Below are 22,593 nucleotides of genomic sequence, written 5' to 3'. Positions count from 1 at the left end.
GAGAAAAAAATAAAAGAAAAACACAAAGGAGTAAGCAAGAGAAAAAAAAAATAAAAAAAATATAAAGAAGAAGACGAAGAAGGAAGATGAAAAAGAAATTCAATGTTTCATTTATTTTTTTTTCATTTTAATATTGATTTTTATTATACCTATGGACTAAAATGTGTGACATAAGAAAATAAATGGGTGATGCGATACTTTAGAAATTGTAAAGGGACAAAGGAAGTATGCTTTTAAATAGTCGGTGTGTAACAGTTTAAGTTAATGAATTTATTTATTAGTGGGTTATTATTGTACTTTCACGAGTCAATGGTAGTCAATAATTAAAGATAACGAGTTTTGAGGTAATTTGATGTTTTCAATAGTAAAGGGGATAATTTGAAGATTGTCACTTCACGAAAGGGGTTGGTCGAAATTAATCCATTGTACAATAATCAAGTAGAAGAAGATTTTTATAATAATAGTGTAAGAAGTCTATGTAGAATTTTAATTGTAAGTATAACAGTAAATCGTAATATATTAACAAAAATACTTTGATATTAAGTACAACGCTAAGGATATTTATGAAATTATGAAGGTTACTATTTCGGTCCCTAGTTAGTACTTATATTGTGATAAGGACAAGATAAGGCCCCACAAGTTATTAAAATTCAAATAAAGCATATGTAAATAAGATTTAGTAACTAGAAGACTAATTTTTCTTCGGAAAAGAAAAAGAAGGAATATTGCACTGAATAGCTAAAATAGCACATCATTGTCTAGTACAATCCAGCCCCAATCCATATTGAAAAATATCAAATTTTATAATTTCTTTTTGGTGACTTTAACAAATTTTCTTTGTTCCTAATTGATGACATATTTTTATATTATTTTATAAAACTTAGAGTGTCAATACAAAATTTTGAGAATACAACAAAAGACTGAGAACTTTTAACGGAGAATGGAGTGCATCATTGCATTATAAACATAATTTTAAAAAAATATTATTGTAAATATAACCTTCTTTAGGTCCCAGTTATCTTTTTGATGCTAAGTTATATATCATAGCGATGTGACTACATATAATTCAACACTAAAGAATAGTGTGGCAATCTATTTAGAGGATAAGTGCTTGTGTATGCCATGCATATTCGGCTGATGACGGAGGATGACATTCTAGAGCTTTATTATTCTAAGTAGTCTTTTCTATTAGAGTCGTATGAGCCTTTATATTCTTGTTTAGGTGAAGTTTTCTTTCCATATTTAAGATTATTTAGACAATAAGGTTTGTTCTGTATAAATAGAGTGTTTATGTAATATGTTTAATTATTCTTTTGAATAATATTCTCATTTCCATGGGAATTCTTTGTAACTGTGTGTTTCATTTATCTTTACCATATTTTCTACTACATTATTTGGTATTAGAGTAGGAATTGTTCTTAACCACTCTATCAACATTGATCAAAGAGTAAGAGCTCTAGTAATAGAAGTTACTACAGTTGCTATTTAAAATGAGCATGTAAACATTAAACAACCACTCTCCTGATGATGATTAGAGAGTGAGACCTCTAGTAGCAGTAATTACTACTACCACTATGCAAGATCTATTTCTTTGGGGAATAAAATAGGGTGACCATGATCTCCTCCCGATAAAAAATGAGCAAATGGTTGATAGGCTACTAAGAGAAAATTCTAGTGATCTTAAGCATAATACCTCGACCAGGTGGTAATCTTTGAAGCTATGAGCAGATACCTCAACCAGAATACTATGAGCAGACCAAAATCAGGTCGATTTTTCCAAAAACCTCAACCAACCAAAAATTGTCAAGCTCCTCCCAGAAATTCAGCCATAACGCCTACACATGCTCGGACATTATAACTGCAGCTTAATAACTACACAGAAATAGACACATTAACTCATGATCAAAGCAGTGCATTCAATCCAATAACAGTCACGCATTAAAGATGGTGCGATAATTCCAAGTGCTTATAAAAGTTCTAAAAAATCCAAATTAGGAGGAGGTTGAACTTTCTTTCTCAATTTTGATTTTTCCATTTCATTCACTTAAATATATTTATTCATAACAACTAGAAATTGCATATTTTGTTTTTCCTGTAAACCCAATAACTAGCTTGGTTGTTTGAGGGTTCACATCGGAAAAACTTCTGGCGTCTCTTACCGTTCTTTGTGATTTCAGGTGTTTACAAGTGATTTGTTAGTGATCGTAAGCCACTTCCCTAACAAATAAGTTTAATGCTGGTGCAGAAGTCTAGTATTAAGTCGCTAACCGACTCAACTGAATTTCGGCATCAACATTTGGCACCGTCTGTAGGGACGGTACCAAAAGTCACACTACATGTAGTAAGACCAAAATTAGAGAGAGAGTGGAGAAAAGAAACCAAACCGGGTCAACCCGACCCGCGAACGTGACCCAGCCGAATCTTGCAATTCAGGCCACCCCACCGGTCATTTCCCTACTATCCTCGTTGCTGAAAAGCGTTTGGAAAGCCACAGATCTAAGTCGTGAAAAGCCGCGGAATTACTGCCCCGATTCGATGCATTTTCACTAGAGTTGGGCCACACCGCCACTTGGGTTTTGTTCCTCACCTTCCCCTTTGCCATTTCGGACTAACCACAGCCACCGGGGGAGCCAATTTGCCGTTGATCTGCCGTTGAAGGATTCTCCACTTTGGGAGCTCGATCCAGCACCATCACCGTGCATTAAAGCTGACCACCACCACTATTGGACTCAACTCGACTAGCAGTGTATAACCCGAGCTTCCCGTCACCATCAATTGACTTTTGGTCATCGTTAATTGGCAAGGGCATTTCGGCCAATGATATCGATACGCATTTGTTACTCGAGGATGCCAGGAGTTCTCATAAATCAGGATTGATTTATGATGAGTGACGAGAAGAACATGAATTAAGGATGTTATATTCGCCTATGGAGTTCAGGGCGGGTCGTTATAGGTGATGAGCACATCTTTGAAGAGATCAATAGATTAGAGACAAGATAATTGAATCAAAGTTCATAAGACTGAATCGGAGAAGCTATCTTTCAGTGTTGAACTCGCCTAAATTGTTTTGGAAATAACTTCAAATTCGCTATCAATACTATATTTAGAGACACCTCAAGAATCAAGAGTAAGCTCAAAAATCTACGATAAATTCATTTAGCTTTTAATCGTGCTCCAGTTTGATTAGTAAAGTCATACACTTATCTTAATTTACTGATTCATGTGCATGATTATTCATGAAATCTCACATGCAACAGTATCAAGTCTATATTCTTGTTTTTACTATTATATAATAAGCCATTTATTTGCTTTGATAATTGTATACATTTATTTGCCTGTCAAGCATCATAATGGTATATCATGCATGGACATGAATCTAGATCCTTGATTAATTCTTTGATTCAATATGCTTCCTTAGAAAATTAGTTGATGAATCAGTAACATGTACATCATAGTTTTAGTTTTGTTTGAATCGTTTCTGATATAAATTGTAGTATATATAACTTTGAATAAAATATATGCAATTAAAAAAAAATCCATTCATTATTCTTCTTTTCTGGTTTAAAATTGCTTAAGTTAGTAAAAGATTAAAAGCCTTAAAACTTGCTGAAGGTAAGGTATAAAACCTTAAATTGATAAGAGTTGTTTAAAGTTACTTAAGTCGGTACAAGATTAGAAGCCTTAAAGCCTATTCTAGGTAAGGCATAAGACCTTAAATTGATCAAAGTAACTTAAAATTACTTAAGTCAGTTAAAGGTTAAAAGTCTTGAAACTTGCTATAAATAAGGTATAAAATATTAAACTGATGATACTTGCTCACCTATGGTGTGGTCAGCAGAGGTAGCAAAATAAGTTGCTTAAAGTTTTAAGTTTATAAAAAATTATAAACTTTAGAGTTTCCAATCTTGATTTGTTCCACTCTCAACACTAGAAACTAGAGGACTAGTGTTCGGGGAATAAAATAGGGTGACCATGATCTCTTGCAGGTAAAAAATGAGCAAATGGTTGATAGACTATTAGGAGAAAATTCTAGTGACCTTGAACAGAATACCTCGACCAGGAGGTAATCCTTGAGGCTATGAGCACCATGTGGTAATTCTTGAGGATATGAGCAAATGCCTCAACCAGAATACCATGAGCAGACCAGAACCAAGTCGATTGTTCCAAAAACCTCAACCAACTAAAAATTGTCAAGCTCCTCCCAGAAATTCAGCCATAACGTCTACACACGTTCGGACGTCATAATTGCAGCTTAATAACTACACAGTAACAGACACATTAACTCATGATCAAAGCGGTGCATTCAATCCAATAACAGTCACGCATTAAAGATGGTGCGATAATTCCAGGTGCTTATAAAAGTTCTAAAAAATCCAAAGCAGGAGGAGGTTGAACTTTCTTTCTCAGTTTTGATTTTTATATTCCATTCACTCAAGATTATTTATTCATAACAACTAGAAATTGCATATTTTGTTTTTCCTGCAAACCCGATAACTGACTTGGGCGTCAGAGGGTTCACATTGGAAAAACTTCTGGCGCCTTTTACCGTTCTTTTTGATTTCAGGTATTTACGAGTGATTTGTTAATGATCATAAGCCGCTTCCCCAACAAATAAATTTAATGTTGGTGTAGAAATCTGGTATTAAGTCAATAATCGGCTCAACCGAATTTCGGCATCAACGCTATTATTAAAACTTCTGCAACTAGAGCCACTACACAAGATCTATTTCAAAAACTTTTATTCGAGAATTTGGTTCGTGGTTGTTTAATTTCAGGTACTGATACCTAGTTGATTGAAGGTTTTGACGGCAATAAGAATCAAGATCAAGGTCACAGAGGTATTAGTGTGACTGTAACACACAATACGATTGCTGAGATTCATATTCTTACGACCATGTGCAAATCAACAAAGGTTGATTCTTAGGAAGAAATTGACGGTGGATGTTCTAATTATCAAGTTTCATCTTCTTGAAGGTGGATGTTCGTATTATCAAGTTTCATCTTCTAGATAATCCGTCATTTGTCAAAGAAAACTCGAAGATGATTTTTTTTTTTTAGTGAAAAAAAGAGATCGATAGGATGGTATTTTAGGATTTTATTATTTTAAAGAGTCTTTTTTTTAATTAAAGTCATATTTGATATAAAAATTTAAGTATTTTATTTCTTGTTTAAATGTGATTTTGCTCTATATAAATAGAGTGTTTATGAAACATGCTTAATTATCCTCTTGAATAAAATTCTTATTTTCCCTTAGAATTCTTCGAAAACACTGTGTTTAATTTATTTTAGCATGTTTTCCATTGAGGTAGCATATTCTTAATCTAGAGCAAATGAATCTCTTGATGGGAGTATCAATTTTATACTTTTGATTTATTGGGTTCCATAATATTAAAATTGATGTAATTATTAATAAGCTACCATTAGGACCAACTCCTTTACTAAATGACAAAAAATAATATTTGATTGGTTGTACCATCTTAATACATCGGCTTTTGTATAAATTTTTATACCATGCATGAAAAGATTAAAGACATGTTTAATATTGATATTTTTGTTTGAAATGAAAAATTCAAGTACTTAATTAATACTTTAATAGTCATTGGTATGCAAATAGAAGAATAACATACACTAAATTTGAATTTGTTGTATAAATTATCAAGAATAATTGAGAAATATGATAGCAATATGTGGGTCCACATGGCCACTAATAAAGACTACTTGTCCTAGTGCTCAGTGACATCAAACGAGGCAAACACATTATCTTGCAGGTTGAAAGATGACTAATGATATGCTACGCCTGTCCCAACAATTAATTAAATAAAAGAATTAAAAAAAGAAAGGCATGAAAAATATTAGAAAGAGGCAAGTGTATGGGCTATATATGTATAGGGGATGTACATGTGATGCAAAAGCAGAAGTGAAGTGTGAAGAGATGGGTATGTTATGGGAGTTTATCTGACAAAAATTTTGGGAGAAAAAAAAAATCTGTTTTTGTTTGGTAAGTACTGTTTTGAAAAGAATCTGACCACACAGTGTCTTACTTTTTCAAGTGGGAATTAGGAAAGAGAATTATCAAATACAAAGAAAATGGAGATGATGATGAATGAGGAACACGGTACACTGTACACTACGCAACATTTCAAGTATCTTTTTGTGAGACTTACAGTAACAACCCTTTTCTTTCTTTTTGCCTGTCTCTTTGTAAGTTTCCTTCTTTTTATCTCTCTTTAGTCTATTTCTCTCTGTCTCTGTCTCTCCTTATTGATTTGTAGCTGTTGGAGAGCGGAAGAGCCCAAAATTCAACACATTTTAGTGGTCGCTGTATTATCTGCTTTTCCTTTTTTTTTTTTGCTTTGCTTGCTTTCTTAGGCTTTAGCTATCTGACTTCTCTGACCTTTGTACCATCATCTTCATTTCCTAACCACTGCTAGTCTGCTTTCCCATAATTGTTTTGTACATCTTTCTTTATTTTTAATCTTCTCTTTTTATCTCCTGTTGCCATCCCATTTGTGGTAATAACTAAGAGTTGTTTGGACCAACAAACCCTTCTGTCCTATCTTTTGATACTCATCTTTTTACCAAGGAAGCAAGCAAGCATACTAGCACCACCTCAAGTATAGTTAGTAGCCTGCAATATCAAAGATTCTATGTAAGAAACCTATCTCCTACGCTAGAGATTCGTTACATGCTTTTTCTTGCTAGTGTTACAGTTTATTTGTTAATATAGCCGAAATGGTTTGCAGTGGATTTGTTTTTTTCTGAAACTTTGCTATAATTCCCTTGTGTTGATGCTGCTGCTTCTGCTTCTTGTTTTGAACTTTAATTGGTTATGATACTGCTGGATAGGAAGAGGCTTCTTCTAGATCTCATGTGATTTGTAAGATGAAAAATTTTCAGGTATTATATGGTTGTTAATTACTTAAATGAATAGCGGATATTTGAAAATGATTTAGTTTTCTCTTATTTACTTTCCCTATCCTCAACCCCTCCCTCCCTTTTCAATCATTCCCTCTTTTTGAAATACTTTAGATAAGACAGTATTCATGCTGAGAGAGCACTTTCTAGCTGGGAAAGCAGCGAAAGAGAGGGACATGGAGAGAAAGAAGATAGACAGAACGATGAACCTTTAGATACTTGCAGAGAGGGGGTCATAAGTGACTTATATGTTGTTCCTACATCATATCCTTGTTATGATGATCCAATTCAGATGTGATTCTTGCATTTTAGCAGCAGCTCTTCAAGGTTTATTTCATCTATAACAAAGGTTTTGGTGATTGACAAGCTTTGATTGTTCTGATGCATGAAATAAATTTTATTAATGTCGATCTAGAAAGTCTTTTTCCAATACTTTTTACCCTAAAGATTGTCTTGACATAAAGTATTATTTATTGTAGAATATTTTCCTTTGCCGATGTGGACTGAAGTATTATTGGTCTTCCTCATCTTTTTAAAAGTATAATTTGTGCATCTCTTGTTTTCCTGCAGAAGAAGTTTACGATTCGTGGTATGAGCATCCTCTCCACATTTCTGTAGATGTTATTTCGTCTTGCACAATTACTGTTGTGTCTGTTTCATAGACGATGCATACATATTGGTAATAAATCTGGTTAGTACTTCGTTCTCTGTGTCCATGCTGTTTCCTTGTTGGCCTTGTTTTTTGCTTCTTCTTTTTTCTCTCTTTGGACTTCAAAAATGTTTTGTTTGTACATACTCTTATCATATTAGTATTAGCTAGTAATAGAAGTAGAAATAAAAGACAATTGAAATACTAAAAAACTGTTCTATTGCTCATAATGTTGTTGGGATTTATAGTGCTGTTGTCGTTATCAATTTTGTACAGTTGAAAGACATCAAATGTTGACGACCAAAGATGGTAACCTAAAAGACTATAGCTACATTGAGTTTTTTATTTTTCATTACAAGTGATCTGCACTACTGCTGTGTCAACCATCTTTTACTATCTAACTTTTTTGGGATTCTTGTCTGCGTGCTACTGTATGTCTGTATCTAATGATAAACTTGGTTATATTATAATTTTGTCTGCTGATTTCATTTTCATGGTTTCAGCAATTTGGTTATAGATCTTACAATATCTTTAAAACTCTGTAAATCAATGTGGTCTCTCTCTGTAGTTCATTTATTATTGCCAAAGGTCATAATGTTATGCCTCCAAGTTCTCTTATTTTTGTCTGAAAATCTCATAACTCTGTTTCTGCATTAAAATATCATCATTGAACTTTTTATTATTCTTACCTAAGAAGTCTAGGTAAGTTGTATAAAACTAGTAGTAATTTGTTGTGTATCTCACTATAACCCATTCTTTATAACAAACTGAAGTAATCGTTAAAAGATTTTGTGTGTTGAACTATTGTTATTCTTCATTGGTGGTAGAGTGGACTTTGGATTGACAAAGTGTATTTGTTCTACTTTTGCTATTATCCACAGAGTTCTGTGTTATTGCATGACATTTGTAGAGGGATATGCAGTAGCTATTCAATCGTCATAGTTGTGGAATGTGTGTGGTTGTGCAGGGTTAGGTTTTTTGAGTTTGAAAGGGTGAGTGGAATCCTACTTCAAAAAGAAAATGAAAAGATAAAAGGACTATATACTAGGTTGTGCTGTCAATTTGTTTGATCTTTTGGGCAGGATAGTAGCTAACTTTTGTGTAGCGCCAAGACTTTTAGGCTTCCCTGACTCTCAATGACACCAAAAATCTTGTATTGATCTTGAACCCTCGCTAGATACAATTTTAATCGTGAAAATGTAGAAGAAAGAATTAGAAATGGAGGAAAAAATTAGGGATTTCCTCATGAACTAGTTCTCATAAATGTCTTTCCCAGGGCAAGAAACTTTAGTTTTTGCTTTCTTGTTTGCAATATTAAAACTTCAATATTATCCCTGTTAAGCTAGTTGTTGTTTATTTAGGACGCGTAGGTGATATAATTGAAACTATGCGGTTTGTTAATTAGTGACGTGCAAAAATTGTTGTCAAATAAAAGGGTTAATTGTTTTCTAGAATCTGCTGGATAGATCTGCGCAGGATCACTAGTTAATCCATAGGCGGCACTGATTGCCCTTTTTGTTTGCCTTAGTTTTGGAGTTGACTAGTTTTGCACTTCAATATGTCAGGTTTTCTAGCATATGGTGAGCCCAGAGTCTATGGAAGTGAACATTTCTAGATGTGTAAAGCTCTAGTTATTTTTCTTTTTAAGCAAATTTAGCTGCTTGGCATACCAATGTAGCAACCTTTAAGAATCTAAACTGTGATTTAGAGTCATATGAAATTATGAATATTTAGATGCTTTTTTTTTTCCCATATGGTAATCAAGCTGAATATTATTGTTATGTTGTGCTGAATTTTTATTTCATCTCTGTAGTGCTTCCACTTTTGCATAACAAATAATCCATTTAGTAATGCATGCAGGTACAGAGCCAATTTCTTTCAGCAATTTTTATGACTGTATCAGTGGTTGCTGAAGTCTTAACTAGAAAGTAACAAACTCTCAAAAGTTAATTCACTCAAACATGCTACCACCAAACTCCAACTTGGAATTGGAGAACGATTCAGAAGTAAGCAGCCACGTAGCTTCCAACATATCTGCAAAAGAAGCATCCCCAGGTCCTTCTAAGGACACCAATTCGTCCTGTCTCACAAATGTTATAAAGCTAAATCCGGATCCAGGTCCTCTTTCCCTCGACTTAACCCTCCACTTCAAGTCCAATGACATTGACCGGTTGAAGGGTACAGGTGAGACCAGTGGTGAAGTAGCAGCAGCTCAGACTCCTGCAGCCACAGTCCCAAGGGTTTTCTCTTGCAATTACTGCCGGCGCAAGTTCTACAGTTCGCAGGCACTAGGTGGGCACCAAAATGCTCACAAGAGGGAAAGGACAATGGCAAAGCGTGCAATGCGGATGGGTATATTCTCTGATAGGTATACTAGTTTGGCATCGCTGCCACTTCATGGTTCTGCATTTCGATCCCTCGGGATTAAAGCTCATGCTGCAATGCACCAAGGTGTTGTACCGCCACAAAGGCCTCCAGATATGAGAGGTGGAGCGCGATTCGAGCAAGGCTACTTTGCAATGCCAATGTTCATGGAAGATGATGATATAGACTTGTTCTGGCCAGGGAGTTTTAGGCAGGTGAGCGAGGCAGTTAGGGGTAATCCAACGTTGGATTTTGCTCAAGGTTCAAATGGGAATTTTGCAGCGATGCCACCACCACCAAGGACGGATTCATCTGCACCAGATCTTACTTTGAAGCTCTGATTTTTGGTTTATTAGATTTATTTTCGTTAAGACATAATGGTTACAGTATTCACTCTGTACAGTGAGATGCGCACTGGCCAATGCTTCAAGCTCTTTAAATTTTTTACTCTAAGTTTCTAATTGTCATTTTATTTTATGTTTCTATCTGTGTGCTATGTACTAGGTTGTTGATGATGCTGATATACAAGAAGTTTTGGGCGATTAAAGAGTGCCAGAGCCTACAATATATATACTATCTGATGGCATCATTGGACATTGGTGTGTTTGTGATGAAAATAACCAGCTGCATATTCAATAATCAATCTCTAGTTATATAAAATAGCTGACGGCATCAATTTAACCCAAGTAATAAATTTTCTTCTGAAAACCTTGTATTAGCAACCTTTTCAATATAGGTGCCATGTAACTAGAATTTGAAGCCAAACATGGGTTAGCATTAGAAGCTAGGAACAATGTTAATATAATTAATACAGTGTAATACAAGTTGCCAAACGTATTTTTATTGTATATTCATTCATTTATTTATTCGATTCTTGTTACGTATATCTTTTAACCAATCAGATCATTGTCGTAAGAGTAAATGCACATGGATAAAAATTTGATGAACGAAGGAGTGTAAAGATTTTTTTGATTATATATTTTCCGATTTTAGTGAGGAAGTCTCGTTTTTTTTTTTAATTATTATTTGCTCGAGGACAAAGGAATATACTTGCTTATTATTAAGCTATTCCTTGACCATCAAGTATTGCTATTTAGCTTTGTGTTTCCGTTTTGGCTTTTGTTTTTGTAAATCCCAAAGAATCTTTTCCAACAAGGAAATAAATCTCCTCAGTATAAATAAAAGAGAAACACACAGCACTACAAAAACAAACATCCTTATAACATAGAAACTCAATTTTCTCTTCACAAAATGGCAGAGAGATTCATTGATGTTCTCAGCAAGGCCTGTGAAAGCGAATTAAAATATTCTACAGAAGATCATCGCAAAGCGTTGGAAAATTACAAATACATCCTGCGGCGAGCTTTGGTTGAATTCAAGCAGCTGATGAAGGAGATTAATATTGCTTATGGCTATGGAACCCACCACAGCAGCGGCTGCGGCTTCATATGTTCAAATAATTGGCTCTCTCTGTTGGAGATGGAATTGAAATATTCATTTATTCAGTTGGTACCCTTTATGACTACAAGATCGGATATAACGCACGACGACTTTGTTTCCGTTGTTCACGAAGCAGAGAGATCGATGAGAGGCGGTGATTCTCAGGACAGTATTCATGAAAATTTCAAGGAAAAAATTGTTGCACTGGAAAAGGAGGTGCTTAAGTCGTTTGATGGCATTGCTAGGGTTTTGTTGAGAGAATTTGCTTGTGGTGCAAGTAAGGGAGGGAAGAATGGACAAGTCATTGTTTGCCCTTCAAGTAGTGCATTGATGGTGATTTCATCAAAGGCTGCAAAAGACTATGGGGAAACTAACAATAATGGGACGGGACTAAAGAGATGGATGGACGAGAAAGTGTTTCCTCTGTTGTCAAACAAACTTGATGGACCTGCTGCTGCACGAAACATCACTGTAGTCATTGGAACAGAAGAGGATACAGGAGAGCTGTCGTTTTGGTTGGAATCAGCTTGCCCTAGCCCTACTGTTGCCATTGGTTGAATCTCTGATCTTATGAGGTTTTAATGCGTCTAGGTTTTAGTTTAGGATTATCTTTTGCCTTTTACAATTTGTCTTATATTTTGTATTAAATCGCCACCGCAATCCCGAATAAAACCTAATGGCTCCTTCTTCAAAGTCCAAAGAGAGAGGCAACATGGAGCTCAAAATAAATGGTATTTTCTAGATAATTATTTGACAATACTCATTAGCAATCATATGCTGGCCTTGCCGCTCCATTCTATTCTGTCCTTTTGCTTCGAGAAAAAAGTTAAATTTACTTGATTTTTTTCATCTACAGTATTATTATTAGATGTTCTAGCATGATTATCACAATCACATGTTATTCCTGAGTTTTTTACTTGTAAATAAACTATAAATTAGCCCCAAAAATTAAAAAAAAAAAAAGAAGAAGTTTGATTGTTTGAAGCTGCTACGGACTTTTGAAGACTTTTGGGCCCAAGGAATGGAAACATGATGACAATGAGTACATTTGGATAATAAAGTGGTGATTTTATTTACAATTTTGTCTACAATCTCCTTATTAAACCTCGCACTTATAACCACAATCTTGTCCCTATTTAAATTTATAATAATAGACAAAAGACAATTTTAAAGAATCATGTCTTTGTGATTCTCATCAAAGGCTGGATAGACTGGTGTAATTAGAATAATTCAATTTTTTAAGAGATTGAAGCAGTTGTCTGTTGGGATTATATACTCTTTTAAAGCATATTAATTTATTTTCTGATTAATAAAATATTTGAGATATTTTTAATTGCATAAATATATATGGAATAAGATCTGTTTAATCATATTATATGCATTTATGTGATCATCATATGGATTCACAGAAGACATAAATATAAGTTATCTTATGATTAAATAAATTTTGTTCGCAGTTAATAAATAGAGTTGGGCACTCTATTTATGTTTAGACTGTAGTAAATTCATTTAATGATTTGTCTTAATCATATATGAATTTACTGATGTAGTTTGACTACATTGAGCTGGATCACATATGAGATTTAATTAACCTTGAAATGACTGTCAGACTTATTAAATCTCATATGTATTGATTTTATTGTAATCTTAATCTTGAGTTAGTTATGATTTGATGATTGTAATTGTTATTCCATTTGAGTTACCAATAGGCACGACACACACTTGTGGTCAAGATTACCCGGTATCTTGATGGGAGCAATTATGAGTATTGGAGTTATAGATTAACAATATAGAATTTGTACAACACATCTCTTGATGGGTTTTCAGCACTTGATCATAGAATTCTCTGGCCAGAGTGTGTCAACATATTTAATATGTTGAAAATGATCATTAGAGAAAACCAGTAAGTATCAAGGAATAAGATGTAATTAAATCGATTGGACAGTTAAGATATCGATTTAATTAATGATGTGGTATAAATGATTATGCAATAAAGAAATCAATGTGGCTTGGTACGAATTATTATTCGAGCATATAATTATGGAGGTCAGTTCCAATCTTTTAGTGGAGTAGATTTAGAACTAAATAATTGGGCTAGTTTAATTATAGGCCTAATTATTGTAGCCACTATTGTATGTTCCCAAATAATTCTTGGGTTAGCTCATTTAATTGACTGCACCACTACTGGATTAATAAGCAAGATAACTAGCTATTTGAGTCAAAAGCCTAAATATATTATTTAGTGGGAGACTCCATTAATATGCTTGAGTGTGAGGGGCCTTGTGTTATTTTATAAGGCGGACCCTTATAACACAAGAACAAGTAACGTGACATTTGTTTTAATTATTTTTTAAATTTAAATCAAAAGGGATTTAATAGAATTAAAAAATAAACAAATATTGAGCCTAGAGTTTTCACTAAATAGAAATATAAAAGGACTTATTTTCTCCAAAAAAATAAAGAGGCGTTCACTTTATACAAATCAGAGAAAAAGATATTAAGAAGACAATGTTGGAGAAAAATCTGTTTTTTTTTTTTAATTTTTATAAAATTTTTTAGAAATCAGACTTGTGAGGGCTGCCAATAACTCCACCCCTAAACTGTACCAAGTGGCCCTCGTATGGGCCCATATCATTGATCCGTGCAAAAACGATATTCAAAGGAAATGGTAAATGGGAAATGAGGAGGGCTATAAACTATTTGATAAGGTGTTTATACGATTTGTTTGTTTGTAGTTGGATATATTTGTAGTGATGGAATGGCAGGATGCTCTTCAATAAATTATATTTGCTTGACCCTTAAACATGGGTCAATGAACATCATCATCCGTCATTATCATATATTTAATCATCTATATGCGAATTCAAACTTCTTAGAAGTATTTTTATTCTTTACATATTCAAGCAATTATGATGAGTTGACTAAGTCCAATATTGTTTGGCCGGCAGGAAAACTTGCAGCAACAAGATCGGCCACCAATTTCTTCTATGAGAGAAATCTACAGTCTTAAAATTGTGATACTTTCATGTTAATTCACCTACCTAACTAAGATCAATAACATCACTCCTTTAAAACAAGTTAATTTGTGACATCAATTTTCCATATTACTATATTCAACTATTGTCAACGCTTGTGAATTAAATATATCCTACGTACATATTGTATATAAATATTGCAGCTTGAAACCTACATATGTCATATGTAATATTAATTATTGAAAATGTTTTAAGCCAGTGATCTGTAACTTATATTATAATTCATGTATATAGTATATATTATTCATTGAGTCATTTGCTAATGTCGACATCATCATATTTTAAAATATAAATTTTAAAATTAAAAAATTTGTTGAATTGTTAATTACAATTCAATATTAAATTAGAGCTAAACAATGCAGTCCAGTCTCAAATCCAATTTCAAAATTCAAAGTATGCTCTTGTTTGCACATAAGACCTTTTAGTTATTGATGCAGGATGTTAATCTCTAAATAGAGTTGTTTGGGGGATAAACTTAGAATGATATTTTAGACTAATAAATGAATGACACGTGGATAATTACAACGATAAAATATGTATAATACTGAGAGTAGTATAAAGATGCTATTTAAAAGAATTTACTACATTGAATGAGCTTGGAAATCAATGGCTATGGTTGGATGCTTCAAGGTATTTATGATAAAGAAATAAATTTAGCACAAAAAGAATGTTTTTGTCATTTTTTCTTAAAAATGACACGTAATTCTAAAAATATTTTTTCCTTTTAACTTCATGATAACATCTAACCTTAATTATTATACACTCTCTTTACCACTAGCCTTCATTCTATAAATGTCTTATTAACTCATATTAGGGGGCTATCATATATTTGCCTCTTCTTTTCTCTTTCTTTCTAACTTTTAGATCATCAACCACTTCTCCATTTTTTAAAGGCCATTTCTGTTCTCCACCTTCATTATCTTCTCCACCATATTAACACTCTTCATATATTTATTCATTATCTTCATCTCCATCACCACCAAATATCTTTATTTAACTATCTAACTATCAACACCAAATATTTATATCTCTATGTAGCTATTTAGCTTGTGTTATTCATCTTAGACAATATAAAATCATACGTAACCTCTCATTTATATAGTGGATAGGTGATGATTTGGTCCTATGGACATAGGCCAAAGGTCGAACCACGTACAAATTATGTGTTATTTGTATTTATGTTCACTTTATTATATTTTCAATTTGCGGTTGATAATATGTTTCAAGTATGAGCTTATCTGTACTACTCTAATTACACTAAGTATTCTGTGAAATCATCTGAGTTATCTCTAAACACATTTTATCCCCATATCAAATCCTACAGGGCTTCACTGAGCTCCTTTTATTATTCTTCATATGACCACCTCAACTCATTGTACATATTACTTTAGCTCTCCATCTAAGGTACCTTAGCTAAACCAGCTGCCTTAAACATCATAAAAACATATCTGACCCAAACTTCGCACAAGTTTCCCTCAGATATAAATTTGTTTATTTGAATCAAATTTGAGATGGATCTGATGAAAACCACTCGATTGATTCAAATCATATCCTAACGAAAATTTGGTGAAAATAAAATATAATACAAAAGTTTGTAACATGCTTATAGTTGTTAATATTGATAATAAGTTAAAGAACACACACAAACGACCCTATATATCATCATGAATGCAACGTCATGCGTAATACAAATGGTACAAAAGACTTTATTTCTCTGAAAGAATTGAAAATAAAGAAAAAAAAAAAGCCCCAAAAAGGGAAATTTCCTAGCCGTTGCCGCGTAAATTCTTCAATTTTGAAAAATTCAAAGTAGTTTATAACTTGCAGCCACTTTTTTGAGCAACTACTTCCAAGTAGTTACTTCAACATCGGACTCGGACGAGAAAACGGGTTGCTTTCCAATTTTATTATTAGAAAGGGTCATGGAACAAAAAAATAAAAAATCTCATATTGAAATCTTATCACATAAACATTTATTTTAAAATCAACGAGTCGTGATAGCGATTAAAATTAGTGAGAGAAAATACTTCACAGACACGATATAATTTCATTGGATGGTGCATAAAAATATTTGTATATAGGACTCTATCGTACCAAATAAAGGAGGAAAATATTGAATAGGTGTTACTTGTAAAATGGTTAGGAACACAAACAACACGATTAAAGTCACAAAAATAAAGATTATTGCTCACATTTGGTTTGCCGAATGGAATGAAATTTCAGTCTACTTATTGCAAATAAACAAAAATGTCTACACATTCCTTGTAACGGAACGGATGCATGTGAGTACGCGTGTGTATGTGATGTGTCGTTTGAATTTTAGACACGAAAAGTTAGGTACAGTTTTGATTGATGTTGAGATCAGGAACAGAGTCACGAAGGCTTACGCGCACTTGTCTTTCGGAGGCAGCATGTTGACCAACGATCTTGAATTTTTATTTTATTTTTTTTAAAAGGAGAAACAAGGGATGAAAAAACGCGTGAACAAATTGACTTCTACTCAAAATCATTTTGTCCTGGTTGGAATCATTCAACTTTCCTTCTTTGCATTCAATTGACTGCCAAATTCATTACGTTTTGATCTTATTGAACCAGCACCTCATCAAATATCGTGTGCTTACATCTTTACTACGGTTGTCAAATTATTATTATTATTATTATTAGGGTTCGGCTATGTTGGAATTTATTTACGGTGGAACATCAATCTCAGTATTATATAATAAATAATAAGTTATAATAAATTTTTTATTATTTATCACTTTACGTGTGTGGTTGAGATTCGTCCTCCACCGTAAATGAACTCCAACATAACCATAACCTTATTATTATTATTATTATTATTAGTGTTTACAATCTATAACTAGAATATATAATATAGTGGCTCTAAATTTATAGAACAATTGAACACTAATTCAGAAATCTACTTTCACTAATAAAAGCCTTTATGAAAGCTAAACCCAGTGCCTTCAATATTATTGAGAATATTTACCCACCATTTTACTCTATAGAAATTTTTTACCATACTCGTTATTTTAAAGTAAACCTTCTTTATCTCTCTATCTATTTCAAAAGAAAAAAAAATAATTAAAATTTATTCTATAAAATGCGTGGGCCACGTCCACCTAGTTCAACCTCAACCTCTACAACGCAACAAGTATTTTGTTATATTTTTAGCATTTTTGTCACAAGATTCGTAATTTAAATTGCAAGACATGTGACAAAAAGGTTGGGAATATGGTTAAATGTAACGGCGAAGTCATGTAAGCGACTATCGATCATACAAGAGGGGGCAAAAAATAAATTCTAAAAATATTTATTTATAAAAAGCACGAGATTCCTTCAATCAAAGCTAAACATATTACATATATATATATATATATATATATATACACGCGCACACGCAATAATTTTGACTGAAGGAAAGGAAGCTTCAAAATTATAAGCCTGCTTTGGTTATAGTTATATTATATTTGTGGGATATTTATTAATATTATCAACGTGTAACGGCCAAAACGAAGAAAAAAGTCATACTTCATCGCTGTTGCTTTCTTTTTTAAAAAAAACTACTACAGTGCTCGGTTTGTATTATTATTATTATTATCACAGGACCACTAGGAGTAATTTCGTCAACAATAGAGGGTCACAAGTGTCAATTCGGAGAGCCCACCCCACTTTGAAAAATATAATATAATTAAAACATTAAGACATCGCCGTTTTTGTTTTTGTTTTGGTTATTCGTGTAATGTAATGTGATCGCTTTGGTGCATCCAGCCGTTGTCGCAGCAGCAGGCACACGAAGAGAGAGAGAGAGAGAGAGAGAAAGGGGAGAAAAAAAAGAAAAGAAAAAAGGAGTTCTGGTGATGAGCTACTGAGTTGAAAAGAAAACATACCCTCCGGGTTTCCTTTTATTGCCATTTTTGCCCCTCAGAAACCTATCATTCATTTCTCATTTCTCTGAAAGTAAGTTTTTTTTTTTGTTTTTGGCTTTTTGGGATTTTGATTTCTGTACGCTAAGGCCATGTTTGGAGAGAAAGATCTCTCTGGTGATCTGCCTTGTGATGGAGAAAACTCTGTTAGCAGCAAGTTCTCGCGTCAAAATCACAAGGTTTTAGAGCAAAGCATAGGCAACCCGGATGAGAAAATGAATCTCTCCCAAAAGGGTCTTGATTTTTTCAAAGAGTCGAGCACGAATCTTGATGGGTTCCCTTCAAAACCCTCAAAGAGCGCCCATAACTCTGGCTGCCAAGAGCTCACTCTCAGGTACCTTTGTGAAAACTCCAAGCTTGTTTGCTCTCAAAAGGGTAAAGAAGTTGCCTTTATGGATAGCTCAAGTCAAGATGAGAAATGGGTGGAGAGAGATTTCTTGAATTTGAATGAGAGTGGAGTTAATTCTTCTTCTCCTAAAAGACAAGCTGAGGAGGAAGTGGAAGAGTTTCAAGGAGAGAATGTTACTACTAATAGAGAGAAGAGACCAAAGTTAGAGACCCTTAATCTATCTCTATCTTTGCCTGATGTGTCTCTTTCTTTAACTGCGTCAAATGCTCTGCAAAATAATGTTGAGAGGCCAATGCCTACGAGGAGTATTCAATCTTTGGCACCTTCAAGGGATAACACTTGTTCCAATGATTTCACTGCTGCGTCACTCTCGTACTCGTATTCTCATCCTTTTTCCCATAATCCCAGTTGTTCGCTAACGCATAACTCGACTGAGTATTACGAGTATTCTGTAGGTAGAGATGATCAGATTTGGTGCGGTGGTGAGGGGACTAACGGGTCAGTTCATAGTCGGTTTAGGCCTATTGGAGATGGTTCTGTTGCTTTGAACAATCACGGTGGAGGAGGAGGAGGAGGGGGGTTTTCGATGATCCAGGGTAGCCGTGTGATGAATAAGGATTCGTGTAATAATAGTCTTTATAAGACTACTAGCTCTGATAATCTTTCATTTTTTCCATCCGAATTGCCTGCTCGTCCGCGAGTAGAAACAAATTCAGGGGATTCGAGGAAGAAGGATTCCGAGAATTTGAGAGGTTTGGAGAGTATGGATGGAGGGAGAGCTCGAAAGCTTTCTAGACCAGAGAGAATTCTACGAGAGATTGTATCGGAGGCTATTCCTATCATGGCTCAAATAATTCAAGAGCTTTCGGATGAGACTCTTGAATCAGTTAAAGAGTACCTGAAAAATCTGTTTTTGATGTCTGAGAAGAGAGAAGAATTGATGGCTCTGAAAAAACGACTTGAAAGAAGATCTGATCTTTCCAAGGAGACTCTTTCAAAATGCCACAAGGACCAATTAGCCATATTGGTTGCAGTGAAAATGGGGCTTGGAAGCTTCTTGTCTGCTAAAATTCAGCTTCCTGTAAATAAGCTGGTGGAGATTTTCTTGTATATGAGGTGTAGGAATGTCAATTGCCAGAGCATATTGCCTGTTGATGATTGTGACTGTAAAATTTGCTCCACAAATAAAGGATTCTGCAGCTCATGTATGTGTCCAGTTTGTCTGAATTTTGATTGTGCCAACAATACTTGCAGTTGGGTTGGCTGTGATGTTTGTTCACATTGGTGCCATGCTGCTTGTGGTATTCAGAGGAATCTGATTAAGCCTGGTCCAAGCTTAAAGGGGCCATCAGGAACTTCTGAGATGCAGTTCCACTGTATTGGGTGTGGTCATGCTTCTGAGATGTTTGGGTTCGTTAAGGATGTGTTTTTGCATTGCGCGAAGGATTGGGGTTTAGACACTTTCGTCAAGGAGCTTGACTGTGTAACAAAAATTTTCAAGGGAAGCAATGATTTCAAGGGAAAGGAATTGCAAAAGAAGGCTGCTGAGTTGGTCTCCAAGCTGGAAAATAAAGTGATGTCTCCATCGGAAGCTTGCAATTTCATTATTCGGTTCTTCAATAGTAAGCCTCCTGACTTTACTCAATTACTACTTTCTTAGAGTCCAAAGAGAAGAAAGGATCCGTTGGATAACATATTAAATTTGTGTCCTTGCTATGTAAAACTTCAGAAATTGTTTCATAAATGCCGACTGTTATAAGTTACATTATATGTTTAGTGCAATGTTATAAATACACTTCTCTGAAAATACAAAACTTTATTCATCAACCAAAAGGCCTAATTATAGAGGAATCTTTTGGAATAGGAAAATAATTCTAATTAAATGCTAGAACTGAAGAGCAAGTGGAGATAAATTTTACCTTTACGAGATAAAATATCATTGAGACAAATGGCAAATAATGAGCGAAAGAGACCATTGCAAACATTTGAATTAGCTAGGATTTTGAAAATGTGGAGAGATTTTACTTGAGCTTGGTTGTTGTGTTCGATCCTTTATAATATACAATTTTATGTTGTTTTGCTTTTTATTTTCTGCTGGTAGTAGTGCAGTTGAAACTTGAAAGTTGCTTTTGTTTCATGAGATAGAGTGATTTTTGTTCATTTACTGTAGCTTCTTTCTCTTAAATCCTTGTTCTGGTATCTATAAGCTTGACTATTCCATTTGCTGCTATTAAATTCGTTGTTTTAAAACCTGAACAGACATGGTTTAACGAGTCTTTTAATGAGAATCTGAATAGTTGGGACTTCTACATCTTAGGCTAACTCTGGAGAAACCATTTATTATCAAGAAGCAAATTTGCAGATAATGCCTTTTTTTTTTGGTTTGGGGGAGGGGGGGGGGGGGTTGGGAATCTTGAATTATTTCAAAGAAGAAATAAGTGTATGTAACTCTAGAAACTTAATGCGCCTTGCATTATCCGTGAAGTTAGAAAATACCCAGAATTTCACTAAAGAAACTGCCAGTTTTGGTATATAAATAATAGATTGGGGCTGAAAATTGTTTCCCATAATCATATACAGTATAAATATTCTTAAAAGGAAGCAAATATTATCATAAATTTGCAAAAAGGGTATTACTGTGATTTGGAAGGAGCATATGTAATAATTGGATAGACGACGTCTCATTACTGTTGATGACACTCTCTGAAAGATAGCTTTGGTCACAATATCTTGCTGCTTGCATTGATAGCTGTGTATTTCAGGACAGACACAACTATCTTTTTAGGCATTCTATTAGAAATTTCTGAATCTGAAGGTGAAAAAATAAATTGTTTGTTTTGGAGTTCGTCTGACAATGTCTTCTCATGATGTACACCATTGACTGGACAAAACCATGTAGAATGCCATAAAAACAGTAGGGTGTGTTTATTATATGAGCTTGAAGCAGGGGTCATGTTGTTTGTTCCTTTCCATGTTTGGCTAGTTTGGTTTCTGGTCTTTGCTTCCTTTCCATTTTAGCTTTTTATTAGATTTCTAAGCCTGTTTTTCTTGAAGTTTCAAATTGATGTAGTTTGCCCAGACACACAGCTCATTTTGATGATTGCACATTTAACCTTTTTCTGCTCAACCTTTTTCCTTTTTGGGGAAACAGACGCAGATTCTATGTCAGACTTTACTGCTTCGGGAACATCTTTGAATGACTTGATAGTAACTCAAGCCAGTGTCCAGAAAGATGCAATTCCAATTCCACCGGCCACTTCACTACCACCAAAATATACCATTTACAACATGACCTCGTCAAGTGGACGGCGGGATTCAATGTCAAATGATCTTTTCAAGAAAGACCTTATAGGTGACCTGAAAGTTGAAGATGAGATCCGGTTTGGTAAGTTATCAAAGAATGATGGTTTTGACAGCTTGGAAAGTGTTGTACGTATTAAAGAAGCCGAAGCAAGAATGTTCCAGAACAAGGCAGATGAAGCACGAAGAGAGGCGGATGAATACAAACGGATGGTTTGCGCCAGGACTGAGAAGCTGGAAGAAGAGTATGCCCACAAGCTTTCCAAGCTGTGTTTGCGGGAGACAGAAGAAAGGCGAAGGAAGAAACTTGAAGAACTGAAGGTTTTGGAAGATTCACACTGCGATTACCTCAAGATGAAGAGAATGCAAGCTGAGATTGCTGGTTTGTTGGAGAGAATGGAAGCCACAAAGCAGCAGTGGGTGTAGATCTTAGTTTTGGCTTTTAGCGTTCTTCCTTCATCAGTTCATCACCACCCCACCCCCTTCTTTTCTCCCTAAAAATTTTTTTATCTTTCTTCGGTACAATTATGCTGATGGTTTTTTAACTTATTGTTGACTTCATCATTCTGGATTCTGCTTGCTTTCCGAAATGTAGCAAATGGGTTGTTCCTCTTA

At 34.3% G+C, this 22,593-nt stretch overlaps 2 protein-coding genes across 17 annotated transcripts; both read left to right on the top strand.

Moving 5' to 3' along the window:
* Positions 1–5,893: 5,893 nt before the first annotated feature.
* On the top strand, positions 5,894–10,475 carry LOC102614889 (zinc finger protein 4). 16 transcript variants are annotated; one of them, XM_025095245.2, is made up of 5 exons: positions 6,208–6,649; positions 6,847–6,897; positions 7,039–7,242; positions 7,486–7,606; positions 9,425–10,475. In XM_025095245.2, exon 5 carries the CDS (start codon positions 9,526–9,528, stop codon positions 10,267–10,269), a length of 744 nt encoding a protein of 247 aa, XP_024951013.1. In that variant the 5' UTR covers positions 6,208–6,649; positions 6,847–6,897; positions 7,039–7,242; positions 7,486–7,606; positions 9,425–9,525; the 3' UTR covers positions 10,270–10,475. The 16 variants fall into 16 exon arrangements, with proteins under 16 accessions (XP_052291217.1, XP_024951022.1, XP_024951018.1 ...); XM_006469226.4 differs by having other exon boundaries at positions 7,030–7,242; XM_052435257.1 differs by lacking the exons at positions 6,208–6,649; positions 6,847–6,897 and adding an exon at positions 5,894–6,201 and having other exon boundaries at positions 7,030–7,242.
* A 7,621-nt stretch (positions 10,476–18,096) lies between these two features.
* Positions 18,097–22,593, top strand: LOC102616352 (protein OBERON 3). Its single transcript, XM_006469232.4, has 2 exons — positions 18,097–20,300; positions 21,830–22,593. Exons 1-2 carry the CDS (start codon positions 18,422–18,424, stop codon positions 22,402–22,404), a joined length of 2,454 nt encoding a protein of 817 aa, XP_006469295.1. The 5' UTR covers positions 18,097–18,421; the 3' UTR covers positions 22,405–22,593.

This window comes from Citrus sinensis, chromosome 2 (genome assembly GCF_022201045.2).
Source record: "Citrus sinensis cultivar Valencia sweet orange chromosome 2, DVS_A1.0, whole genome shotgun sequence".
Taxonomy (NCBI): Eukaryota; Viridiplantae; Streptophyta; class Magnoliopsida; order Sapindales; family Rutaceae; genus Citrus; species Citrus sinensis.
Note: the sequence above shows the minus strand (reverse complement) of the source record. Positions and strands in the feature narration are given on the sequence as shown.